Source organism: Pseudophryne corroboree, chromosome 10, assembly GCF_028390025.1.
Source record: "Pseudophryne corroboree isolate aPseCor3 chromosome 10, aPseCor3.hap2, whole genome shotgun sequence".
Taxonomy (NCBI): domain Eukaryota; kingdom Metazoa; phylum Chordata; class Amphibia; order Anura; family Myobatrachidae; genus Pseudophryne; species Pseudophryne corroboree.
The window spans coordinates 191,009,462-191,036,221 of NC_086453.1; the positions used below are offsets into that span (position 1 = coordinate 191,009,462).

A 26,760-nucleotide genomic window follows, 5' to 3' on the forward strand; every position below is an offset into this window, starting at 1 on the left:
TGATAAATTAAAATCTTGTGTACCCAAAATCTATTTGCCATCTTTAAAACACTCCAGTTACGTTTGATTTCTGTGCAAATTGTATGGCCAATGTACACACACACAAAAAAAAAAATATGATAATGGATTGAGAACACCAAAGATTATGAAGACTGTGTTTTGATACTTATGTAAAACTTATATTCATTGACCATCCAATTTACATATGATTCAATAAAGGATGAATTCAGCATTTAAAGAATGGGTGCATGGTCCAAAGCACAGTAATAGCTGCATCCACAATGAAATACAGTTACCACATATAGCACTTGCTAATACGTAGCTATAGCCAGTCTTATTCTCTTATATGTTAACTCATTAGTGCTCAGCATTAATATTTTGGTAGTGAAGTCATCGTAAGAATGTCCAGGTTTAGTACAATTCTAAATTTCTTGGAAATTAAATACAATCCTTTAAATCCAGTCGTTTATATCTTATTCCCAGTAAGATTATAGTTTCATTGTTTTGTTTTCCTCTTCATCCAGGCATCTGTTTGTAATAAGTACAGAAAACAATCTATTCCTAACACACTAAAGTTTTAGAACAGTACAAAGTAAAATATGATCTGCAGGCGGATCCTGTTTTCATCCATTTAATCTCTTTCTAGGGGAGGTGAAAACCCTGATGATTCAGCTGCTACGGGGTGTCCGTCACCTTCATGATAACTGGATTCTTCATAGAGATCTCAAGACTTCCAATTTACTACTAAGTCATGCTGGTATATTAAAGGTAAGAACCCAGAGGCTGTACAGAGAACACATTTATGATCGCTTGTAGCCAGTAGATTACAGCACAGTTCTTGTTTTCTTTTTCATCCACTAGGGGTCACTGGAGTACTCTTGGGATATGGACGGCTTCTGCAGGAACAGGGCACTGAATATTTAAATTTAGAACTCTCCACCCCTCCATATCCCAGAGTACCTCAGTGTTTTTTCTGTGCTCGACGTAGCAACAAGGCTTGTGTGGAGCTCAACCACACTTCTTTTGAATATATTTTTATTTTTATTATATTTTTGATTTTTCTTTTTCACTTTCTCCACATCCCTTCCCCCCTTCCAAAAGGCGAAGGTCCGGGATAGTGGAAGCTGCTACAAGCAGCTGTGGCGTGTCGGTCCTCACTACAGAGCACCCTCACAGCCAAGTGCAGACTACCTGCAGAAAAGGCTGGACGGCGCTTGCAGAGAAGCCCCGTCATAGCCCTCACCACAGGCGTCCAGGTATGTTGGGGGACGGGGCGGTCAGCTCACGCTGCCGCCCCGCTGTGTGGGGACACTGTTTCTGTGAAGCGCCGCCCGCCGCTATGTAAGCCGCCCGCCGCCGCTGATTGATGTCCCGCCGCTCAGAGCCGCGCCGGCCGCATGTCCTTTCATTCATAGAAGCCGCTTCACGGATCTATGGAGCGCTCTCCCCGGCTCCCGCTGCCCGTTCCCCAGCTCCCGCTCCCCGGCTCTCTCTAGATGCGCCCCGGTGTTCGAGGACACGGAGCACAGAGGGGCGCGGGGGGGGGGGGGGGGGGGGGGGAGTCTCACAGCACACGCAGCTGCACGGGGGGGGGAGCAGCAGCAGTATATAGGCTGCATGGATTATACGAAAGCATAGGCTATTAAGCCTTTATTAACACTATCCAAGGTTATATATGTGTTTCACAAGATTATAACCTGTACTGCGATTATGCTGTAAGCATGGCATGGGGGCCATTTTAACCATGCTTCCTGTTCTTCCTGTTGTGATTACAGAACGTTCCTGTCCTACATCTCTACTCCACCGGAGGCGCAGGGGTGTTAGTGGGAATTTGGGATCACATTTCATAAGACTGACCACGTGTACTGCACTTGGCCAGATATATATATATCACACACACCTTAGTACTATTTTACTGAGTCGTGCAAGTTGTCTGTCTTTGTATATTGTATTGTCTGTCTCCATAATGAGTAAGGCACCAGCAAAAGCAAAAAAGCAGTTTCTCTGCAAGGTCTGTAACAGTGTGTTACCGGATGGATCTACCACTTGTACAGTATGTTTTGTGAATTCAGCTACGAATACAATTTCTGCTCCGGTTTTAAAGCCGGTTTCCTCCCCGGACCCTCCATGGGAAATGCTAGCCAATGTAATGGCTGGGTTGCAATCAGAATTGGCCGCCGCTCGACAAGAGTGGGAAGCGGCAAGATCTGAGTCTAGGGTGAGACCGCCAGAACTACCGGAGGCGTCTCAGCCTTGCCAAAAGTCCAAATCCATTTTGGGTAGACGGGATCAATTTCATATGTCTTATGATTTACCAGTTTCTGCTATGTTGCATTCTGACGATTCCATGCCAGACCTCACTGCGCAAGATGAGGGTGAGGAGGGCGAAGTGGACCAGCAGTCAGATAGTGATGATTTTAACAGCCCAGGTATTGATAATCTCATCAGAGCGGTGCGTCAGTCTCTGAAGTTTACAGAAACTGAGGAGCCTCTGACAAATGATGAAGTCGTCTTTACTAAACGACAGAGATCTCCAATGTGTTTTCCTGTTTCGGAATCTCTTAATAAGATGTTAGTAGAAACACGAAAGAATCCAGATAAACGGTTTTCTATACCTCGCAGATTTAAGTCTAGTTACCCGTTTTCAGAGTCGGTAACATGTACATGGGAGAAACCGCCAATGGTGGATTCATCTGTGTCAAAACTTACAAAGAAATTAACCATACCAGTACCAACTGCTACTACGCTTAAAGACCCTTCAGACTGTAAAATAGAAACTATGCTAAAGTCCATGTATATAGCAGCAGGAGTGTTGCTTAGACCTGGGTTGGTTGGCATTTGGGTCACTAAGGCGCTAATAGTATGGATAACAGAACTCAAGTCTGCCCTACATGACGATCACCTTATACTTCTCGCTGATCAAATCTGTGAAGCTGCTGAGTATCTATGTACAGCTTCTACTGACGTCTGTCAGCTCACTTCTCGTATTTCTTCGTCGCTAGTTACAGTACGACGAGCACTCTGGCTGCGTTCTTGGCAAGCGGAGGCAGAGGTCAAACGAGGTATAGAGGCGTTACCTTACGGTGGCGAGAAGTTGTTTGGTCCTGAATTGGACAAATGGATTTCTGAGGCCACGGGAGGAAAATCTGTTTTCCTACCATTGCCTCCAACGGTACCTAGACGGAAATACTCTGGCCCGGCGTTCAAATCCTTTACGCCTGGTGGTCGAGGTTTCCAACAAACCAACACGAGTCGTCAAGACGCTAAGGTTACCGACAAGCCAGTGGCATGACGGGCTCCCAGCCCATCTCGGATCTCTAATTGTGGGAGAAAGCCTTCAGACGTTCCATTTGGCATGGTTCCAGACATCCACAGATGGGTGGAACCGCAATTTAGTGTTAAAAGGTTACAAAATAGAGTTCGACTGTCTCCCGCCACTGTCTTGTTTTTCAAGACAGGACTGCCTCTGTAGGACGACAAGAGGGCGGTTCTGCAAATTGCCATTCAGTCCCTGCTGGATTCAGCAGTTTTGATTCCGGTCCCTGCACAACAACAAGGTCAGGGTTATTATTCCAGTCTGTTTGTGGTACCAAAGCCGGATGGCTCCGTCAGGCCAATATTGAACCTAAAGGGTCTCAATCAGTATGTCACTTACTACAGATTCAAGATGGAATCTCTGCGGTCAGTAATTGCAGGTTTAGAGCCACAGGAATTCATGATTGCGCTAGATCTCAAGGATGCGTACTTACACATTCCGATTTGGCCACCTCATCAGAGGTTCTTGCGTTTTGCGATACGGCAAAACCATTACCAGTTTCAGCTCTACCGTTTGGCCTCTCGTCAGCGCCTCAGGTATTCACCAAAGTGATGTCTGTGATGATAGCTCATCTCAGATCCCTGGGAGTGATAATAGTTCCGTACTTGGACGATCTGCTCATCAAAGCTCCGTCTCAACAGATGTTCCTCCAACATGCGTTGCTAACGTACAATGTACTAGTTCAGCACGGTTGGATTGTCAACTTCAAGAAATCACATCTAATTCCGTCTCAACGACTTCAATTCCTAGGTATGATTCTCGATACGGTAAATCAAAGAATTTACCTACCAGAACAGAAAGTACAGATTATTCGTCATCTGGTACAATTAGTACTCAAGCCACGCACAGTCTCGGTACATTTGTGCATTCGCCTCTTAAGCACAATGGTCGCGGCTCTCGAAGCGCTTCAGTTCGGAAGATTTCACTTGCGTCCTTTTCAACTGGATGTGCTCGCACAGTGGTCGGGCTCGCATCTGCAGATTCACCATAGGGTGAGGTTGTCGCCACGGGCCAGGGTATCTCTACTCTGGTGGCTCAAAGTACACAATCTAACCGCAGGGAAACGGTTCGGGGCCTGGAATTGGATCATTCTAACGACGGACTCGAGTATCAGAGGTTGGGGAGCTGTAGTTCAAAATTGTCAGCTCCAGGGTCTCTGGGCGGATCACGAAAGATTGCTGTCTATAAATGTCCTGGAACTCCAAGCAATTTACAATGCGCTACGACAAGCAGTGCACATGCTTCGGTCTCAGACTGTCCAGGTGCAGCCAAACAACGCGACAGCGGTCGCGTACATCAACAAACAAGGAGGAACGAGAAGCCGCATGGCAATGCGGGAAGTAGCTCGAATCCTCAATTGGGCCGAGCATCACCAAGTGATATTGTCGGTAGTGTTCATTCCGGGAGTGGACAACTGGGAGGCGGATTATCTCAGCCGTCGGGATTTTCATCCAGGAGAATGGGCATTAAATCCCGAAGTGTTTTTTATATGTTGGTCCAGAAATGGGGTTACCCTCAAGTGGACCTGATGGCATCTCGTCACAATCACCCAACGCCCCAGTATGTGTCCAGAACGCGAGATCCACAGGCAGTGGCGGTGGATGCTCTCACAATCGCGTGGCCGTACAGCCTCGTGTATCTGTTTCCACCGTTTCCGCTGCTCCCTCTGTTGCTAAAACGGATCAAACGAGAGTCTGCCACAGTCATACTAGTGGCGCCTCATTGGCCTCGGAGAGCTTGGTTCTCGGATCTCCGCGGACTACTCGCAGACGATCCTTGGCCGCTCGCACAGGAACAACAGGGTCCGTTCCTTTACCCCGATTTACCGCGGCTGCGTTTGACGGGGTGGCTGTTGAGACCGCCCTCTTAAGAAGAGAGGGCATTCCAGACTCTGTTATACCAACCATGTTACGAGCTAGGAAGCCAGTTACGGCAGCTCATTATTACAGAATTTGGCGTGCCTATATAGGTTGGTGTGAAGCTTGGAATTTTCCGACATCATCTTTAAAGTTATCCCGTCTTTTGCTATTTCTACAGACGGGGTTAGATGGAGGACTGCGTTTATCTACACTAAAGGTGCAGATATCTGCTTTGTCAATTTACTTTCAAAGACGATTGGCTCTATTGCCGTCTGTACACACCTTTCTGCAAGGTGTCCTCAGAGTACAGCCTCCATTCATTCCACCTACAGCGCCATGGGACTTGAATCTGGTTTTAGATTTCTTACAGTCTTCATATTTTGAACCCTTACAACAAGTGGATATTAAGTTTCTCACTTGGAAAACAATTTTTCTCCTAGCCTTCGCTTCAGCAAGGCGTGTTTCAGATATGGGTGCCTTGTCATGCAAGCCACGTTATTTGGTGTTTCATGATGACAGAGCGGATCTTCGGACGAATACCGCTTTCTTACCAAAGGTCGTGTCATCTTTTCACATCAATCAACCAATAGTAGTTCCTGTGTTAACAGAAGATTATGGAACTTTGGATGTGGTACGCGCATTGCGCGTTTATGTATCCCGAACGTCTACAGTTCGTAAGATGGATACGTTGTTTGTTCTCTATGATGTTGACAAGATGTGTTGGCCAGCTTCTAAGCAGACCTTATCCAGATGGATAAAACTGACCATACGTCAGGCTTACCTTCATGCTAGGTTACAGCCGCCTACACGTTCTGTGGGAACATCATGGGCAGCTGGTCGTGGGGCTTCTACGACGCAGCTTTGCCGTGCGGCTACATGGTCATCAGTGCACACGTTTGTGCGCTTTTACAAGTTTGATACGTTTGCGTCATCAGCATCTAGCTTTGGCCGCCTAGTTTTACAGGTGCCAAACAGCTCTCCCGCCCACGGGGGAAGCTTTGGTACGTCCCAAGAGTACTGCAGTGACCCCTAGTGGATGAAAAAGAAAATAGGATTTTGGTACTTGCCAGGTAAATCCTTTTCTTTGAATCCATAGGGGGCACTGGACGCCCACCCAGAGCAGTTTTACCTGGTTTGTGGTAAGTTCAGGGGATCTTATGGTAACACACTCTCACCGACTAGTTAAAATTATCAAGTTCTATCGGTTATGGTGTCAACTGTTTAGTTGTCAGTAACGTTATGTGTCAACTTTATTGTTGTCCGTTATGTTATATTTAATTCTCCATTGTCAACATCTCTATAGCTCCTGTTTGGCTCAGTAAAAAACACTGAGGTACTCTGGGATATGGAGGGGTGGAGAGTTCTAAATTTAAATATTCAGTGCCCTGTTCCTGCGGAAGCCGTCCATATCCCTAGAGTACTCCAGTGCCCCCTATGGATTCAAAGAAAGGATTTACCTGGTAAGTACCAAAATCCTATTTTCTCTAACGTCCTAGTGGATACTGGAGAATAGTATATTACCATAGGGCACAGGTTCTCAAACTCGGTCCTCAGGACCCCACACAGTGCATGTTTTGCAGGTCTCCTCTCAGAATCACAAGTGAAATAATTAGCTCCACTTGTGGACGTTTTAAAATGTGTCAGTGAGTAATTAATACACCTGTGCACCTGCTGGGTGACCTGCAAAACATGCACTGTGTGGGGTCCTGAGGACCGAGTTTGAGAACCACTGCCATAGGGTATAGATCGGGTCCACTGGAGCCTTGCACTTTAAGAAATTAATAGTGTGTGCTGGCTTCTCCCCTCCATGCCCCTCCTAGCAGACTCATTTAGCTACGGCTAAGCAAGAAAGGCAAACCCTGAAACAAACTATGGACACGTTTATGGTAACTGCTACCGACCACAGAAAGGCTCTTCATACCTCCCCCCGTTGGTTTCTCACAAACGCACTTTCCCTCAATTATTACAATCTGATTCTGAACTACCAGAGCTTTATGGAGGAGCGGCTGAGGTGGACGAGGATGATTTCCTGTCCCTGGGTGTTTAAGCCCTCATTTATGCCATTAGAGAGGTGCTCAATATCCTTAATAAGGAGGAAGAGCAGGCAGAGGATTTTTTTTTTATGTGAAACCAAAGTCCTCTGCAACCTTCCCGGTTTCTAAAGAATTAGATTCCCTGGCTAGGGCAGCATGGATAAATCTTGACAAGAAATGTATTACCCTTAATGGGTGTCAAATTAATTCCCTTTCCCTACAGCGGATAGGAAAGTCTGAGAAACCCCGCCGACAGTGGATACCTCTGTGTTCAGGAGGTCACGTAAGATCGTTTTACCTATACCTGGGGCTGTTTCCCTTAAAGACCCAGCTGATCGCAAAATTGAAACCATCTTAAATCAATTCATACTGCAGCAGGTGTAGCCCAACGCCCTACCATAGTATGCGCTGAATTTCTAGAGCCATGGTGAAATGTTCTGAAAGGGTTACTTACACTACCTTAAGATGAGATAGTTACATTACTACAACACATCCAAGATGCTGCAAACTTTGAGTGAGGCTGTTAAGGAACTTAGTTTCATTAACAGCCGTACCACTGCTATGGCAGTATCTGCTCGTAGAGCCCTGTGGCTCCGACAATGGTCAGCAGATGCGGAGTCTAATAAAAGGGGTTGAAAACCTTCCTTTTGCTTATGTCCTAGAGGATGCTGGGGTCCATTTAGTACCATGGGGTATGGACGGGTCCTTTGGGAGCCACTGGCACTTTAAGAGTTTAATAGTGTGGGCTGGCTCCTCCCTCTATTCTCCTCCTACCAGACTCAGTTTAGAAAATGTGCCCGGAGGAGCTGGTTCACAGTTAGGGGAGCTCTTAGGAGTTTTTCTAGTTTTATTGTTTTTTGAGTTTAGTTAGGTACAGGCAGTCTGCTGGCAACAGCCTTCCTGCTTCGTGGTACTTAGGGGGTAGTAGGAACCAACTCTAGAAGTTAATGGTTCTCTGTCTCCGCTGACAGGACACTGAGCTCCTGAGGGTGCTGATCGCAAGCCCACGAGGCGACCGCTCACTCCTGCAGCACGGCCGCCACCCCGTAACAGAGTCAGAAGAGAAAAGAGTGGTGAGTAATGAGGCTGGCGGCCCGGGAAGCGGGTCGCCGGCGGGAATGGTGGCGCAAGGGTGGGAGCGCAACTCTGACAGGCTGCACTCCGGAAGGCTCAGCGCCACTTGGTGTACAGCGCTGTGAGGGACGTCCTGGGCCAGCGCACATACCCTACACTGGTCACATATGTTAACAGGGGCTAATCCCCCTGTTAGCAGCACAAAACCTCAGACCAGTATAATCCATTAAGTGCGGGAAGACGCACCAATACAGGGGGCGGGGCTTCTCTTCAGAGCGGATCCAGCACTCACCAGCGCCATTTTCTCCCTGCAGATCACACAAATGAGATGCTGACAGGGAGCGCTGCCCTCCTCATAACTCCAGCAACCTCTGCGGTACCAGGGTGTTATAGACAGGGGGGGGAGAATGTTATAACTGTTTATCCTATGAAGGTTACTCAGTCAGTGCCGGACGTTTATTCTATTAACTGCCTGCTGGGGCGCTGTGTGGCTGGCTCCTTATGCTCTGTGACTCTCTGAAGGTACTCTGGGGAAACTGTGTCTGACATTTTCCTGTCTGTGTGTGTGTATGTGCATTTATCCACATTACCATGTCTAAGGGCTCTGTATCCTGTGCTGCAGAGTGTGTATCTTCTCCTGAAGAGTCTATCCCATGTACTCATGACTGCAATGTGCTTTCCCAACCTGTCGAATCCGAGCCCCCATGGGTGGATTCTTTAAGGGGAATGATATCACAGATTTCATCTAGGATGTCACATAATGAGAAAGAAACGCAGTTTTTGAGGAAGTCTGTTGAGGGATACAGCATTCAGCTCCTACTCCCACCCATATCCCACCTACATACCCTAAGAAACGTACACTTGCCCAAATAATGTAAGTTGACACTGATACCGATACTGATACAGGGGATAGTGATGGGGATATGCAGGGGGGAGGATGCATCCCTTGCTAAGGGGGTGCAGTTGATGATTGAAGCCATTAGGAATGTTTTGCATATTACTGAGAAGGTATGAGAGCCGGAACAGGAATCTTATTTTACAGAAAGTAAGAAATCCTCGCTCACCTTCCCTGCTTCTAAAGAGCTGAACTCTTTATTTGAAAAATCCTGGGAAAAACCAGAGAGAAAATTCCAGATCCCTAAAAGAATTCTCATTGTTTTTCCTTTCCCTGAAGAGGATATGAAGAAATGGGAAACACCACCTATAGTAGACGCTTCTATATCTAGGTTGCCTAAAAAGGTGGTTTTACCTGTCCCTTGTTCAATCGCCTTAAAGGAGCCTGCTGACAGCAAGATTGAGATTACGCTCAAATCTATACTATACACTGCTACAGGCGTGGTTTAAGGCCCACTATTGCTTGTGCGTGGATTTCTAAAGCCATAGTAAAGTGGTCAGGCACATTACTACAGGAATTAGATACTATGGATAGGAGTGACATTGACTTGTTGTTACGTCACATACAGGATCCTGCAGGTTTCATGGTGGAGGCCATGAAGGACATTAGTCTGCTTAATGCGAGGGCTACAGCCATGGCAGTGTCGGCACGCAGAGGACTCTGGCTACGCCAATGGACTGTAGATGCAGAATCCAAGAAAAGTGTGGAGAACCTACCCTTCACAGGTCAGGCTCTGTTTGGGGATGCATGGATTTCCACGGCAACTGCGGGTAAGTCAACATTTTTACCCTCAGCAGCTCAGTCGACTAGGAAATATAATCCTACATCCACACTGCAGTCCTTTTGGACCGCAAAATTAAAAAAATCCAATTCCCCTTCCACCTTCTTTAGGGGTGGTCGTGGAAAAGCCAGAAAACCTGCATGGACAGGTTCTCAGGAACAAAAACCAGGTACGGTCTCCGCAAAATCGGCAGCATGACGGTTGAACTCCCAGCCTGGGGATCGGCAGGTGGGAGCAAGACTAAAAAAATTTCATTCACATCTGGGCGTCATCAGGCCTAGACCCCTGGGTGACGGAAATTGTTACCCAGGGCTACAGACTGGAGTTTCAGGAACTCCCACCTCACAGATTCTTCAAATCAAGTTTACCAGTTTCTCTGACAAAGCGCTATCCTACAGGAAGCCATTCAAAAATTGGTCAAAACATATGTTATTGTCCCAGTCCCACCTACCCTACACCACAGGGGTTATTCTAACCCGTTTTGTGGTGCCAAATCTGGATGGTTCGGTAAGGCCAATTTTAAACCTAAAATCATTGAACTCCTACTTGAAGGGAATTCAAATTCAAGATGGAATCTCTGAGAGCGGTCATATCAGGTCTGGAGGAAGGGGAATTCCTAGTATCCCTGGATATCAAGGATGCGTACCTTCACATTCCGATATGGCCGCCTCACCGTCCTTATCTCAGATTTGCGCTACTGGATTGTCACTATCAGTTCCAAGTGCTGCTGTTTGGCCTCTCCACAGCACTGAGAGTGTTCACCAAGGTCATAGCAGAGATGATGCTTCTCCTCCGCAAGCAGGGAGTGAACATAATTCCATATCTGGACGATCTCCTGATAAAAGCGTCTTCCAGGGAGAGGTTGTTGCAGAGTATAGCTTTCTCAACTCAACCACTCCAGGATCATGGGTGGATCCTGAACCTCCCAAAGTTACATTTGGAACCGACAAGGAGACTGCCCTTCCTGGGGATGATACTCGACACGGAAGTGCAGAGAGTATTTCTACCTGTGGAGAAAGCGTTGGTGATCCAATCAGTGGTAAGGATATCCTGAAGCCAGCCCGGGTATCGGTTCATCAGTGCATTCGCCTTCTGGTGAAGATGGTAGCCTCCTACGAGGCTCTTCAGTACGGAAGATTCCATGCAAGGTCTTTCCAGTTGGATCTCCTGGACAAGTGGTCAGGATCACATGTTCACATGCACCAGCAGATACACCTGTCGCCGAAAGCCAGAATTTCACTCCTCTGGTGGCTGCAAACTTCTCACCTACTTGAGGACCGCAGGTTCGGGATACAGAATTAGATCCTTCTACCCACGGATGCAAGTCTCAGAGGTTGGGGAGCAGTCACCCAAGGGGAAACTTTCCAAGGAAAGTGGTCAAGTCTGGAATCCATCCTTCCGATAAACATTTTGGAACTAAGGGCCGTATACAACGGCCTTCTACAAGCAGCACATCTTCTGCAAGATCAAGCCATTCAGGTTCAGTCGGACAATGTGACTGCAGTGTCCTACATAAACTGACAGGGTGGAACGCAGAGCGGCAATGACAGAGATAACAAGAATCCTCCTCTGGGCAGAAAAGCACGCACTGGCGCTATCATCAATCTTCATTCCGGGAGTGAACAACTGGGAAGCGGACTTCCTCAGCAGACACGATCTCCATCCAGGAGAATGGGGCCTCCACTCTCAGGTTTTTCAACAACTTGTTCACCAATGGGGTTGCCCACAGATAGACCTGATGGCTTCTCGACTCAACAGAAAGCTCCGTCGTTAATGCTTCAGAACGAGGGACCCGCAAGTGGTTGCGGTAGACGCTCTGACGACGCCATGGCCTTACCAGTTAGTTTGCCTGTTTCCTTCAATCCCGCTAATCCCAAGAGTTCTCAAAAGACTAAAAAAGGAAAGGGTTTAGGCAATTCTCATTACCCTGGATTGGCCTCGTCGGGCCTGGTATGTGGACCTCCTGACCCTGTCATTGAAGGAACCCTGGCCTCTGTCGCTTCTCAAGGACCTTCTTCAACAAGGACCATTCGTCTATCCAGACTTAAAGCGGCTACGTTTGATGGCCTGGAGGTTGAGAGGGAGATTTTAACCTGGAAAGGTCTTCCCTCCAAGGTGGTTTCCACGATGGTTCAGGCCCGTAAGGTGGTTACCTCCAAACATTACCACCGTATTTGGAAGAAATATGTTTCTTGGTGTGAGGGTTGAAAGTGTTCTCCTGTGGAATTTCGTCTGGGCCTGTTTCTACTGTTCCTGCAAGCAGGAGTGAATAAGGGCCTGTGTTTAGGCTACCATCAAGGTTCTGATTTTGTCTCTCTCTATCTTCTTCCAGAAACAACTTGCGGTGCTTCCTGAAGTACAGACTTTTCATATGGGGGTGTTGCACATTCAGCCACCTTTTGTTCTTCCCACTGCTCCTTGGGACCTCAATGTGGTGTTGACCTTTCTCCAGTCGGATTGGTTCGAACCCATGCATAAGGTGAACTTCAAATACTTGACATGGAAGACTGTTAAGTTACTTACCTTGGCTTCGGCTAGGCGAGTGTCAGAATTGGGGGCCTTGTCTTGCAGGAGCCCATATTTGGTATTTCATGAGGTTAAAGGTGGAGCTCAGAACTCGTCCACAGTTTTTACCGTAAGTAGTGTCCGCCTTTCATATAAACCAACCAATTGTGGTTCTGGTCTTATCGGGCACTTCGATTGCTCCAAAGTCCCTGGATGTTGTGAGGGCTTTGAGGATTTACATCAAAAGGACTGCTCGTCACAGGAAGTCTGACTCTCTTTTCATCCTCTATGATGCTGCAGAAATTGGTCGTCGTGCCTCCAAGCAGTCCATTGCTCGTTGGCTTAGATTAACTATACAACAAGCGTATACTTCAGCTGCTCTGCCGCTGCCGAGTTCGGTTCAGGCCCACTTCACAAGGTCGGTGAGTTCTTCCTGGGCGGCTGCCTGGGGTGTCTCGGCCTCACAGCTGTGCCGTCAAGCAACTTGGTCTGGTGTTAACACGTTTGTTTAGTTCTACAGGTTCGACGCCTTGGCCAAGGATGACCTTCAGTTTGGTCAGGCGGTTTTGCAGGGGTCTCGGCACTCTCCACCCGTTCTGGGAGCTTTGGGACGTACCCATAGTAATATACTATTCCCCAGTATCCACTAGGACGTTAGAGAAAATAAGAATTTAATACCTACTGGTTATTTTTTTTCTCGTAATCTGTAGTGGATACAGGGGACGCACGCCTCAGTGCTTCGTTGCCTGCTTAACTGGTTGTAAGTGTTATTGGATGGGTTTGCTGTTGCTTTCCTGTTCCATGTTTGGTTAGCGTTGCCATCCTTCTATTGTTAGTTTTGCTTTCCTCTGTTCTGGTTAGCTCTGCTACCTTATTGTTTGTGTGTTGGTCCGTTCCCTCGCCGCTTTATGCGTTATATCCTTCTCTCAAAGTATGTCCGTCTCCTCGGTCACAGTTTCCTATACTGAGTCTGCTAGGAGGAGCATAGAGGGGAGGAGCCAGCACACACTATTAATTTCTTAAAGTGCCAGGCTCCAGTGGACCCGATTTGTACCCCATGGTGTAATATACTATTCCCCAGTATCCACTACAGGCTATGAGGAACGGAATTAGCGGTAGGTATTAAATTCCTATTTTCCCAAAGATGGGGAGAGTTACATGTCACAATGCTATAAACTGCTGAGAGACTGCCAGCAACCTACTGTGTGTGGGGTGTTTTGGTCAGTAATTGGGTTAAAAGCTACTTTGACAATAGAAAATCCTTTATGTAATGTTTCTCCGGCAGGGTCCACAGGTTATCCACAGGATTACATTGGGATATGATGACGTGACGGCGGATTTGCACCAAACAGTCAAAGCTTTTGATCTCCCAGCAAGCAATGGGCTCATCCATATATCCCCGCCCCCTGGCTCAGGCAAATCCGTTTTTTGTTTGGTGCGGCAGGAGCCGGACCATGGTCAAAGAGGGCTGCTGTTTTTTTGCAGCCATAAGCTTTATTTATTTTATTTTTATAGTCTTAAGATTTTTCTTGAGCGATGTTTCTAAAAAGCATCTTATACATACCTTAGAAAGAGTCACTCCAACATCTCCCCGCCGGGTCGCGACAACGCTTACCCACAAGTACAGTGCTGTATTGGCGGACGTCTGTATCGGATGTACTAGCAAGTCCAGAAGAAGGCAAGGCATCGGTTCCGCTTAGAGTGGGAACACGGACACAGCCGCACTGTTTTGTAGGAGACTACCAAACAGTCGCTGACGCGGCAGCCTCCTAGGGTGCACCAGCGCTAGGCCCTAGGGATCATAGGGTTGATGTCAGCAGTAGGGAGTCAGAGGCTCCCCTGGTTACCCCCGGTTCATGACCAGTTTCCTCCGAGTCTCTCGCCATGAACTGATTACCCACTTCCGTCTGACACACTGTACATCTAAAAAGACCCAGTCGCAGGATAGGCGGCTGTGTGACTGGTGCATCAGTGTTCACTTGGGCGTCTATATTCACTATAGGTTCACGTGGCGAGTGTGTACACTATTAGCGTCTGGATCCACTCAGCGTTCGCTAACGTATTGATTGGTCCTGGAAGCAGGGTGAGTCTCCCTGTATCCTACTCTACTGAGCACGGGTATTACAGCACTGAGGGCCTAATTCAGACCTGGTCGCACTGAAGCGGTTTTTTGCACTGCTGCGACTAGGTAATCTCAGGGGAGGGGGGGGGGTAAGTGCATAGCAGGGGTGCCGAACGGCTGTGCAGCAAGCTGCACAAACAAAAAATTGTGCAGTTTCTGCACAGCCCAGGACTTAGCCGATGCAACGATCCGGGCCGATGCTGACGTCTGGAACGGGTGGACACGCCTGCGTTTTTCCAGACACTCCCAGGAAACGTTGAGTTGCCGCCCGGGAGCGCCTTCTGCCTGTCAGTCTTCTTGCGATCACCCCTGTGATCGCTTTCTTCATAGAAACAGTCGCTGTCCGGCAACCCCCGTCGCCGGACAGCGGTGCACCTGCGCATTGCGGACCCAACGCATGCGCGGTTCAGACCCGATCGCACAGCTGCGAAAAAAGACAGCGTGCGATCGGGTTTGAATGACCCCCTGAGTATCTTTTTGAGTACGAATAGTTGGATAAGTGCCTAATGCATATGAGTCTGATAATTATTACGGTTTTCTTTCGCTGTGCGACTGAATACGGTTAAATCCTATATAAGGTAATGCAGTAATATGTTTCTCCTACGTACTTGAAATGTATTTGTACAGTTGCAAGAAAAAGTATGTGAACCCTTTGGAATTTTCTGGATTTGTGCATAAATTGGTCATAAAATGTGTTCTGATCTTCATCTAAATCACAACAATAGACAAACACAGTCTGCTGAAACTAATACCACACAAACAATTATATGTTCTCATGTTTTTATTGAACACACCATGTATACATTCACAGTGCAGGGTGGACAAAGTATGTGAAACCCTTGGCTAATGACTTCTCCAAGAGCTAATTTGAGTCATGAGTCAGCCAACCTGGAGTCCATTCAATGAGATGAGATTGGAGGCGTTGGTTAAAGCTGCACTGCCCTATAAAAAACACACACCAGTTTTGACTTGGCTATTCTCAAGAAGCATTGCCTGATGTGAACCATGCCTCGCAGAAAAGAGCTCTCAGAAGAACTACGATTAAGAAATGTTGACTTGCATAAAGCTGGAAAGGGTTACAAAAGTATATCTAAAAGCCTTGATGTTCATCAGTCCACTGTAAGTCAAATTGTCTATAAATGGAGAAAGTTCAGCACTGTTGCTACTCTCCCTAGGAGTGGGCGTCCTGTAAAGATGACTGCAAGAGCACAGCGCAGAATGCTCAATGAGGTGAAGAAGAATCCTATAGTGTCAGCAGTAGACTTACAGAAATCTCTTGCACATGCTAACATCTCATTTGACGAATCTACCATATGTAAAACACTGAACATGAATGGAGTTCATGGGAGGATACCACGGAGGAAGCCACTGGTGTCCAAAAAAAACATTGCTGCACGTTTGAAGTTTGCAAAAGAGCACTTGAATGTTCCACAGCACTACTGGCAAAATATTCTGTGGACAGATGAAACCAAAGTTGAGTTGTTTAGAAGGAACACACAACACTATGTGTGGAGAAAAAACGACACAGCACACCAACATCAAAATCTCATCCCAACTGTGAAGTATGGTGGAGGGGGCATCATGGTTTGGGGCTGCTTTGCTGCCTCAGGGCTTGCACAGATTGTTATCATCGACAGATAAATGAATTCCCAAGTTTATCAAGACATTTTGCAGGAGAACTTAAGGCCATCTGTTCACCAATTGAAGCTCAACAGAAGATGCGTGATGCAACTGGACAACAACCCAAAGCACAGAAGTAGATCAACAACAGAATGGCTTCAACAGAAGTACCCCTTCTGGAGTGGCCCAGTCAGAGTCCTGACCTCAACCCGATTGAGATGCTGTGGCATGACCTCAAGAGAGCGATTCACACCAGACAGCTCAAGAATTTTAGATACAATACAAGTGGAAACAACCTTGCGCTTGTGAAACAAATGGTTAGCCGCAGGCTCCAAACACACAGAGTACACCTGATACTCTGAAATAACTTCCACAAAAAAAAGACATGGTTTGGAACTTGCGCTATACAGAGCATAAATTTGGCTTTAATCCCACTAGGACAGAGGAGTGTGTGCGATCCTCATCAGGGAAATGATTACACCTGTGTTCTTTGCTCTTTGAAAAGGAACTTACATTATGTTCCCTTCACGAGTGCATGTAAAGGTATCTTTTTTCACACCGTCCTCTCTTCTATACTTGGGAATACAGCCGACAGTATCATAAAAAAATAAAACATCAAATTTCTGTCACGCATACACGTAACAGTATCTTTAGGGTCTTCCGGTCACAGTTACATGGATATCCTTCAGGTATTTCAAAAAGAATTTTATTTAACAGTTCCACGTAAAATCACAAATAGGGCTGGGGCTGGCAGTAATGTCAGTGATTGGAAAAAAGGGAAGGGAGATTGGGAGTTTTTGGAAACCGCACTGGAAAAACAAAATTACCTTAAGTGAAATATTGTTAGTAAACCAACATTAGACTCTATCACCATTTAATTAAGTTAAGCACTTAGTTGGCAGTGCACCCAGATATTCAGTCCAGGAGACTATAATAAAAGGGAAAGTCCTCCCTGCAACCGCAGAGAAAACGAAGACCTTATCTTTTTCTGGGGCACGCTTTATCAAATGATTATTGTAATTAAAAATAAATCTTTATTAATCAATCTTAAAAAATCTAGGCTTTAACACAATTTAATCTTATCAAGCATACAAAATTTACCGAATGTCAAGCGAAGATCTCAATATAAATATCCGTATCCGGGTATCCCTTACATCAATTTGCCTACCAATAGGTTTATTAGGGATATGGTCACTCTATCTCCACCACCAAAAATTACATAAAAGTCAAAACATTATATAATGTTGGAGTTTGTATGTACTCCCTTTGTTGTGGTCTGTTCAAAATTTCCATAAAACAGATCATATGGTTGTCCTCTCACAATTATGTATATGAGTGGGACTCGTTACATATGGCTAATTACATAAGGCTTTAACTAGCACCACTGTTATTCTCAAACACTTATTCTTTGTTAATATAATCTTATTCCACACCACTGTACCGTTGGAATTATTTTGATCATAACTCAAAAAGTATCCACAGAGTATTGACAAGTATAAATTATTGTCATATATAACCAAGGAGGCTCCTATCTATGAGCTAAACAATTTGAAATCGCTCATAATTGCTTATAAAACACAAACGTTGAAAAATGATCAAACTATTGTTTTAATTGCAATTAGTTGGTAATCCTAAAAAATGTAAATCACAATTGATATCCACCAAATAATTTCATATATATATATACACACACACACACACACACACACACACACAAAATGTGGAATCTCCAGATCCAGCTGTTAAATATTTAGAATAAATTCATCTATGTATACATGCTGCAAAACCCATATTCACTGAAAAACATGTATTCCACATGAAAGATTTCCAGATCCAGCTGGTAAATACCTATGATTAATTCATTTATGTACACACATTTGCTGAAAAATCCATATTCACTGGTTAAGATGTGATTCTAAATCAATATGAATCTCATTCCTACTAAACAGTGTCATGAGAAAAATAAGACCAGTTTCAATTGGTTAATCAGTCTTAAACAATTAATAATACATTGCTAGTGCTTCTCTTAATATTGTATATTGCATATATGGGTATAGAATAGAGATAAGGGTAAGCGGGAGAGAAGGGCCTTCTGCTGTCCCGTATCTGTTGCCACATCGAATACGGGATGAGAGAGGCACCTAATCTCCTACCCGGCAAAAAGCCGTTTGATCCCATATACTTTACATATACAGTGGTGGTGCAGCGGAAGGAGCTGACAAGTGGGTGCCTGCATCAATTTTCCATTAGCAAGGTAAAAACCATAACCATAGCAAGGTGGGGAGAAGCGTGACCACCGGCGTCCGTGTCCGTGAAACCGGAAGTCGGAGCCGGCCCGGGGGATCAAACGGCTTTTTGCTTGTATCTTTTGTATCCACTGCGCTGTCTCTGCAAATATCAATAGACATCAGGGCTCCCAGTGCAGCTATAAGAAAAAGCAGCGGCTGACTCCTCTCTTTATTTTCAGATAGGGGTAGGAGATTAGGTGCCTCTCTCATCCCGTATTCGATGTGGCAACAGATACGGGACAGCAGAAGGCCCTTCTCTCCCGCTTACCCTTATCTCTATTCTATACCCATATATGCAATATACAATATTAAGAGAAGCCCTAGCAATGTATTATTAATTGTTTAAGACTGATTAACCAATTGAAACTGGTCTTATTTTTCTCATGACACTGTTTAGTAGGAATGAGATTCATATTGATTTAGAATCACATCTTAACCAGTGAATATGGATTTTTCAGCAAATGTGTGTACATAAATGAATTCATCATAGGTATTTACCAGCTGGATCTGGAAATCTTTCATGTGGAATACATGTTTTTCAGTGAATATGGGTTTTGCAGCAAGTTTGTATACATAGATGAATTTATTCTAAATATTTAACAGCTGGATCTGGAGATTCCACATTGTGTGTGTGTGTATATATGAAATTATTTGGTGGATATCAATTGTGATTTACATTTATCAGGATTACCAACTTATTGCAATTAAAACAATAGTTTGATCATTTTTCAACGTTTGTGTTTTAGAAGCAATTATGAGCGATTTCAATTTGTTTAGCTCATAGATAGGAGCCTCCTTGGTTATATATGACAATAATTTATACTTGTCAATACTCTGTGGATACTTTTTGAGTTATGATCAAAATAATTCCAACGGTACAGTGGTGTGGAATAAGATTATATTAACAAAGAATAAGTGTTTGAGAATAACAGTGGTGCTAGTTAAAGCCTTATGTAATTAGCCATATGTAACGAGTCCCACTCATATACATAATTGTGAGAGGACAACCATATGATCTGTTTTATGGAAATTTTGAACAGACCACAACAAAAGGGAGTACATACAAACTCCAACATTATATAATTTTTTTACTTTTATGTAATTTTTGGTGGTGGAGATAGAGTGACCATATCCCTAATAAACCTATTGGTAGGTAAATTGATGTAAGGGATACCCGGATACGGATATTTATATTGAGATCTTCGCTTGACATTCGGTAATTTTGTATGCTTGATAGGATTAAATTGTGTTAAAGCCTAGATTTTTTAAGATTGATTAATAAAGATTTATTTTTAATTACAATAATCATTTGATAAAGCGTGCCCCAGAAAAAGATAAGGTCTTCTTTTTCTCTGTTTTCTCTGCGGTTGCAGGGAGGATTTTCCCTTTTAGTAATGTCAGTGAACCTCGGAGCGTCCTAGATGGAAAACGGACTCACACATACGTCCCGGCTGCAGACACAGATCGGTGGTGTGGATGGTGAAACAAGTCCAAATGCCGCCTTGGTATCTCTCTGACACAGAGGTGACCCCTCGCCGACGGCTTCAACGCGTTTCTGGGAATCCTTTCCCCTTTGTCAAGAAGTGTCGCCCTACTAGTGGTCAGGGATTTTATCCCTCCTCAATCACATCACATGACTAATCATTAATTACGATGCACCTGATCATCATGCACATTATCCAAATGATATCCATCCCAAAATAGTTTTCTTTCAGATCCTGTTGCCTTAAAACATACATGATGATCAAACACTATCCTATTCTATATCTATAACGGGTATATAAACCCTAAAAATATAAATAAGACCGAGATTAATTCTTAAAAATCACAGCCGTTCTGGTGCTTATAAGCTATAAACGGATCTCTAAAAATGAACCTCCCAGTTTAAATGAATGGTCCGCTAATTATATAGAACCAAACTACTGCACCAGTGTGGATCAATCCTCACCCAAGGTATTGTTTCACTTGAGGCCTCTGCAACGTCTGATCCTTTCCAAATGGAATGGTTTTCATCAGACAATAAAAACACAGACTATGGTCCTTACTTTGGAAGTAAGGAGGTCATTAGCCTGGTGGCTACAGACATCTCATCTGGACAAAGGGAGACCCTTTTGGATATCAGATTGGGAAATTCTGACAACGGATGCCAGCCTCCTGGGCTGGGGAGCGGTGTCAGGAAGGATTTGTTTCCAGGTGCAGTGGTACAAGGAAGAAAGTTGCCTGCCAATAAATATATTGGAACTTCAGTCTATATACATGGCACGGATTCAGGCAAAGGACATCCTTCAAGAGAAACCAGTTCAGATCTGCTCGGAGAATGCGACGGCAGTAGCGTATCTCAACCATCAGGGAGGAACTCACAGCCAGAAAGCAATGAAGGAGGTATGTCACACATTAAAGTGGGCAGAACTTCATCATCTAGCCTTGTCCGCAGTGTTCGTTCCGAGAGTCCTAAACTGGGAAGCGGATTTTCTCAGTTGACACGCCATTCATGCAGATGAATAGGCTTTACACCCCAAGGTCTTCCAATCCCTGGTAGACAAGTAGGGGTTGCTGGAGATGGATCTCATGGCGTCCCGTCAGAACAACAAAGTTCCTACATACGGGTCAAGAACAAAGGATCCCATAGCGATCTTTGTGGATGTCCTCTCAGTGAGATGGGACTTTCATCTGGCCTGTGTGTTTCCACCAATCGCCCTATTACCCAGGGTGATGAGAAAGGCAAAACAAGGAAGTGGTGCCGTGATACTAATAGCTCCGGCTTGGCCCAGAAGACATTGGTACACAGATCTGCAGAGGATGTCCATAAATGCTCCATTCCTATTAACTCAACGTCCAGATCTACTGTCTCAAGGTCCTTGTTATCACAAACACCTGGATCGGCTGTCTTTGACGGCGTGGCTCTTGAGACTTCCATCCTGAAATCAAGAGGATTCTAACAACAGGTAATTCAAACAATACTCAGAGCAAGGGAACCTTCTTCTGTTCGCATTTATCACCGAATATGGCAAGCCTATGTTCAAGGGTGCAGTGATCGGAAATTTGACCCTAGGTCATTCAGTCTCCAGAGTCTTAGCATTCCTTCAAGCAGGAATGGATAAAGGTTTAAGGGTGGCTTCCTTGAAAGTGTAAGTGTCAGCATTGACTGTATGTTTCCAAAAGAAAATTGCTAACCTACAGGATGTGTGCACTTTTTTCCAGGGAATGCTGCGCGTTTGTTCCTCCTACAGTGTCTTGGGATTTAAGTTTAGTCCCAAAGGCCCTTCAGGTTGCTCCATTTGAACCACTTAAAAGAGTAGATCTTAAATGGTTGACAGCTAAAGTTCTTTTTCTACTGGCTATTGCTTCCGCTAGAATTAGGGGCATTGTTATGTCGTCCTCCATTTCTGATTTTTTTATCCAAATATAGCAGTTCTCAGAACTAAATCTGGGTATCTTCCTAAGGTGGTGTCTAAATTCCACCTTAACGAAGAAATTGTAATTCCGACCTTCCAGGGGCCGGACCTTTCTGCGGGAGATGCATTGTTGGACATAGGTTGTGCTTTAAGTCCACATTATCCACATGGATCCCACCCTGATGCACCTGATTTGAGGATCCTTTTACTCACTAAACTCTTCCTTCATGTACGGAAGGGTGTGCATGTGTGTTTTCTCGCTTGATTAGGGCTCTCTATGATGCTCCTGCCTTGAGCTTTGGAAAAACAACTGATTTGCCTGAGCCAGGATGCGGGGATATATGGACGGGCCCGTTGCATGCTGGGAGGCCGAAAGCTTTGACTGTTTGATGCAAATCCGCCGTCACGTCGTCATATCCCAATGTTACCCTATGGACTTAGGAGAAGTACAATTATCAACGGTAAGTTCTTACCATAACGAATATTTTTAAGGCTTATTATCATTTTTTTGTAATTTGCTCTTCAAAGATAACCTCATCCATTCATAAAAAAAATAATAAAACAGAATGAGGCATCTTACGGTACTAAAGCAGCTGAACTTTAGTTGTTTTGTGTACTGTATTTGTATTTATTGATTGCGATGTTTATTTAACTTGTGTACATAATGGTTTACAGGAACAGATGTTCATTAATATAGAAATCAATGGTCCTCTGAATTAGAGAACAATATGAACAAACCTTTACTTGTTCTTGGCTAGATTCCATTAAATGTAATGATGTCTTATGTTGGAGTCAATGAAGGTGTACAGAAAGGCCCCACCTGGCTGCGGACCACCAGTTAGCAAGCGCTGTCAGTTCTTGACCATTAATGCTATCCGCTCAACCCGCTAGGATTTGTGTGATCAGGGCTGATGATGACTATCCTCCTTGCAGGTTGGAGATTTTGGTTTGGCACGTGAATATGGTTCTCCTCTTAAACCTTATACACCCATAGTGGTCACCTTATGGTATCGGGCTCCGGAGCTTCTACTTGGCGCTAAGGTAAATGCACTTCCAAGACTCAAAATGATTTTCTTGTATTGTTATCGTAACTGCATTGGTTGCTCCTTTCTTATTCCACATCTATTGTGTTATTTTATGTTCACAGGAATATTCCACAGCCATAGACATGTGGTCGGTGGGGTGTATATTTGGTGAACTGCTGACCCAGAAACCTCTGTTCCCAGGAAAATCTGAGATTGATCAGATCAATAAAATATTTAAGGTAACGTTAGCTTTGATTTATGTTTTAATATTTCCTTTTTTTTTTTCCTTTTACAAAAGAAAAGGTAATTTTAATTATATACTCTGGTCACAGTGTTATGCCACTTTGTCACATTCTCATAACGTGATGATCAGGCATTTTTTTTCAGGCTATTCTGTTCTTTGTTATATTAGTTTTTCTTTAGTAGTGTGGAGGTATGTCCTATCTGTGCTTGTTCACACTTTAGATTAACGTTAACTGATCAGTCATTATTATATATGTAATGTTTATTACATTCTCAGCAGAACATTCTGCATATAGTAGCACTGCCCAAGTCTGTTTTTGCTTTACACTACATATTTGGTGTACAACACCCCCAGCTCTAGGTGACTGGGAGGAACTCAGACTATGAGAGGGGACATATTAAGTTGAGGAAAGAATGTCCTGAAGTGGACAAACTGATTATAAAGAACCAATGCTTTTTGTAGGGGTGATCAGGCTTTTGGCCGAGTTGTAACATCTTTCTGTTTTTTACCAGGATCTGGGAACACCCAGTGAAAAGATCTGGCCTGGTTACAATGAGCTTCCAGCAATAAAGAAAATGACCTTTACTGAATATCCTTACAACAATCTCCGAAAGAGATTTGGAGCTCTCCTGTCAGACCAAGGATTTGACCTCATGAATAAGTACGTATTTGATGTTTTTGTCTTGTAATAAGATTTTTGCACACTGTAGATTATCTCCATTTCTAATAAAGATTATTTGACTAATAGTTTAGAAAGTTTGGTTTGTTTTCCAGCCACTTCGTTAAGGTCCATTCTCTGTTTACTTCAGGTTCCTGACTTACTGCCCTACAAAAAGAATTAATTCAGAAGATGGCTTAAAGCATGAATACTTCCGTGAGACCCCCCTGCCTATAGACCCGTCCATGTTCCCTACCTGGCCAGCAAAAAGTGAACAGCAGAGAGTCAAACGAGGCACAAGCCCCCGTCCACCAGAGGGGGGTCTCGGTTACAAAGAGCTGGTAAGCAGAAGTTTGCATCCACAAGTTAAACCTTGCTGATCTAGTGGTGTATCTGGTTTTTGCGATCACCATAGTAAAATGGTGAGCAGTTCAAAGCTTAGTGCAGTCATAAGAGCTGTACAAATATTACCATACAATTTACTTTCAGATGTTATTGAAGAGTTTTTGTGGACATTGGGTAACAGAATAGAATTAAAACCAGATGTTTAATCCAGACATTATTTTCATCAGGAAGAAATTTGTATTTTCAATTAAGATTGAAGCTTTCGTCCAGACCTATTCCCTATTTAGATCACTGTTTGTCCTAATTATTGGAAGTTGAATAGTGCATCACTGAAGCACATATTATAGTTCTAAACTTACTTAATAGTGCATCTTAGCCTGCTGTAAGAAATTGTGCTGCTGTTACACATACTGGTACATGTAATGCTTTTAAACTTCTAATATAACTGTACCCACAATCTAATTAGTACTGCGGAAAGGATGTATTTTTTTGTGTTGAGTCTAACGTTCCATGTATTCCTATACTTGGTCTCTAAGTGACTTATAGCTACTACATGCGTGTGTTGGTTGTATGCTATTACATGGCTTCTTCCAGGTTTGGTATAATGTTTCACAGATAATAAGTAAAGCCTATGTAGCAGTGACAGTTCATTGCTTTACTCTATTGGCCAACTCAATAAAGTTACATTCATTTCTATTTACGTAACTATCCAAACAGTTTTTAGACTATACGCTTATTTTCACAAAAAAGAATTCCTATAATTACTGTTTAATATTTCACGTGTTCGCTTTGGCCTCTCATTATAGTATTTACATCTGTTTCATTTTGTTTTAGGGGGATGATGATCTAAAAGAGACTGGGTTTCACTTGACCACCACCAATCAGGGAGCATCTGCAGCCGGACCCGGTTTCAGCCTCAAGTTTTAAATCTTCCAAAAAGAAAATGACTTTTATTTTACCACGTTTGGAGAACTCATGAGGTTGTTTAAACTCTCAGTCCCAACATACCAACCCATTACTGTAAAAGGCACAGCTACCAATCTATGATAAAAAGAATGTTTCATTCCGAAGCAGGACCTTGAGACATAAGCAAGGACTGGAGTCTTTGACTTATTTATTTTTCACTCTTGTATATTTGTAGAATTAAAATGCAATTTTTAATTGTTTAATTAACTTCTCACATTTCTTTTTATTCATCTTGATTATTTGTTTTGTATAATAATTTTACATCTTTTTCTGTCAGGCACTAGGGGACACTGGCACACATTTAAGACGCTGGGGTATTGATGGTGGCATACAGGGAGCTGGTACTTCAAATAATCTAACAAGTGAAACAGGCTCCTCCCCGTCTATCCCCCATCATCCCTCAGTTTTGAATTTGTGCAGAGAGAGCTGGTCATGCTTACTGAGCTCCAGCTAAGTTACTACTTTCTCTTTCATCCACTAGGGGACACTGGAGTCCTATACAGTAGGGGTGTGAAGCCTTGAACCGGAGGTGTGGCACAATCTAAAATTAGCATTGTCTGCACAGCCGGCTCCTCCCCCTTTACATCCCTCCTCCCTCAGTTTGAAAAATTGTGCTGGAGGTAACAGCACGTGGAGCACTTAAGCTCCTGACTAAAAATCTAAAAGGGGCTGCGTAACCCTAATAAAAGGGGGACAAGGCTGCCTGATATCAGAGAGACAAAGATCCCTATTGAAGGGGGACCTGCCTCTCTCCACAGGAGATCCTCCAAGTCCTTCTAACAGTGAGTACTGGTCGAAGGAAAAAGTAGCTTAGGGTCCTTCATGTATTTTATTTATTTTTATAGTGAGCAGGGAGAGACCTTCCTTACTAAAATATCACTAAAAAAAGCTTCCTCCTGTAATATATCAATGTAATGCTGCCTCCGGTAATATAGCCCCTCACATTACAGTTACAGCGGCGGGCGCGGGACTTGGCCTTTCCTCCCTGTGAGCAGGGAGGGACGGCAGAGCGGCGCGCTGCACAGCGAGAAGACTGACAGCCGAAGCGGAGCACAGGCGCCGCTACGGGAAACTGTCCAGGCGCGCGCCGGCCAGCGGGTCCGGAGCGCGCCAAATAGTGTCCTCACAGAGCGCCAGAGAGTGGACTCGGCGCGCGCCGGCCAGTGGGAGGGGGCTAGAAATAAAAGTGCTTACATACCGTGAGGAGACATCCGAGGCAGCAGCAAGTGGAGCTCATATAGCCTAATGGCTAGGGTTCCTGACAGCAGCATATTTTTCAAAACAGTCTTGCAGGACATTTAGTGAGGGCCATATTTAATGATTATGGCGCCAGGCTGAGGTAATGGATGGGTCCTCCCCCTCCCCCCAGTAGAGTACATAGGGGAAGTTTGTTTATTAAAGAATTAGCTCCCCCTGCTGCACTGCCTGCATAGTATAATATAGCAGGGAGATCGTTAGGTAACAGCTCCCTCTGCTGGTGAATAATATATATACAGATGAGGATCTCCTGAAAAGTAATTAACTTTACAATTTATATTTTCAAGGGACTTCTGTTTCAAAGATCCTGCAGAAAATACACGGAAGCAAGCGAATACCAACTCTAACATTGTAGCTGATTTACAGTTGGGGTGTGA

At 44.4% G+C, this 26,760-nt stretch overlaps 1 protein-coding gene across 9 annotated transcripts in view; it reads left to right on the plus strand.

Annotated features, from left to right (window-relative positions):
* Positions 1 to 25,329, plus strand: part of LOC134966331 (cyclin-dependent kinase 11B) — a 251,164-nt gene extending 225,835 nt beyond the window's left edge. For all 9 annotated transcript variants that reach the window (XM_063942996.1, XM_063942994.1, XM_063942992.1 and 6 more), the window contains 6 exons: positions 647 to 768; positions 22,822 to 22,929; positions 23,036 to 23,152; positions 23,670 to 23,818; positions 23,967 to 24,156; positions 24,995 to 25,329. In XM_063942996.1, the coding sequence (XP_063799066.1) occupies positions 647 to 768; positions 22,822 to 22,929; positions 23,036 to 23,152; positions 23,670 to 23,818; positions 23,967 to 24,156; positions 24,995 to 25,087 (779 nt within the window). In that variant the 3' untranslated portion in view covers positions 25,088 to 25,329. The remainder of the gene's footprint in view (positions 1 to 646; positions 769 to 22,821; positions 22,930 to 23,035; positions 23,153 to 23,669; positions 23,819 to 23,966; positions 24,157 to 24,994) is intronic.
* The last annotated feature ends 1,431 nt before the right edge of the window (positions 25,330 to 26,760 follow it).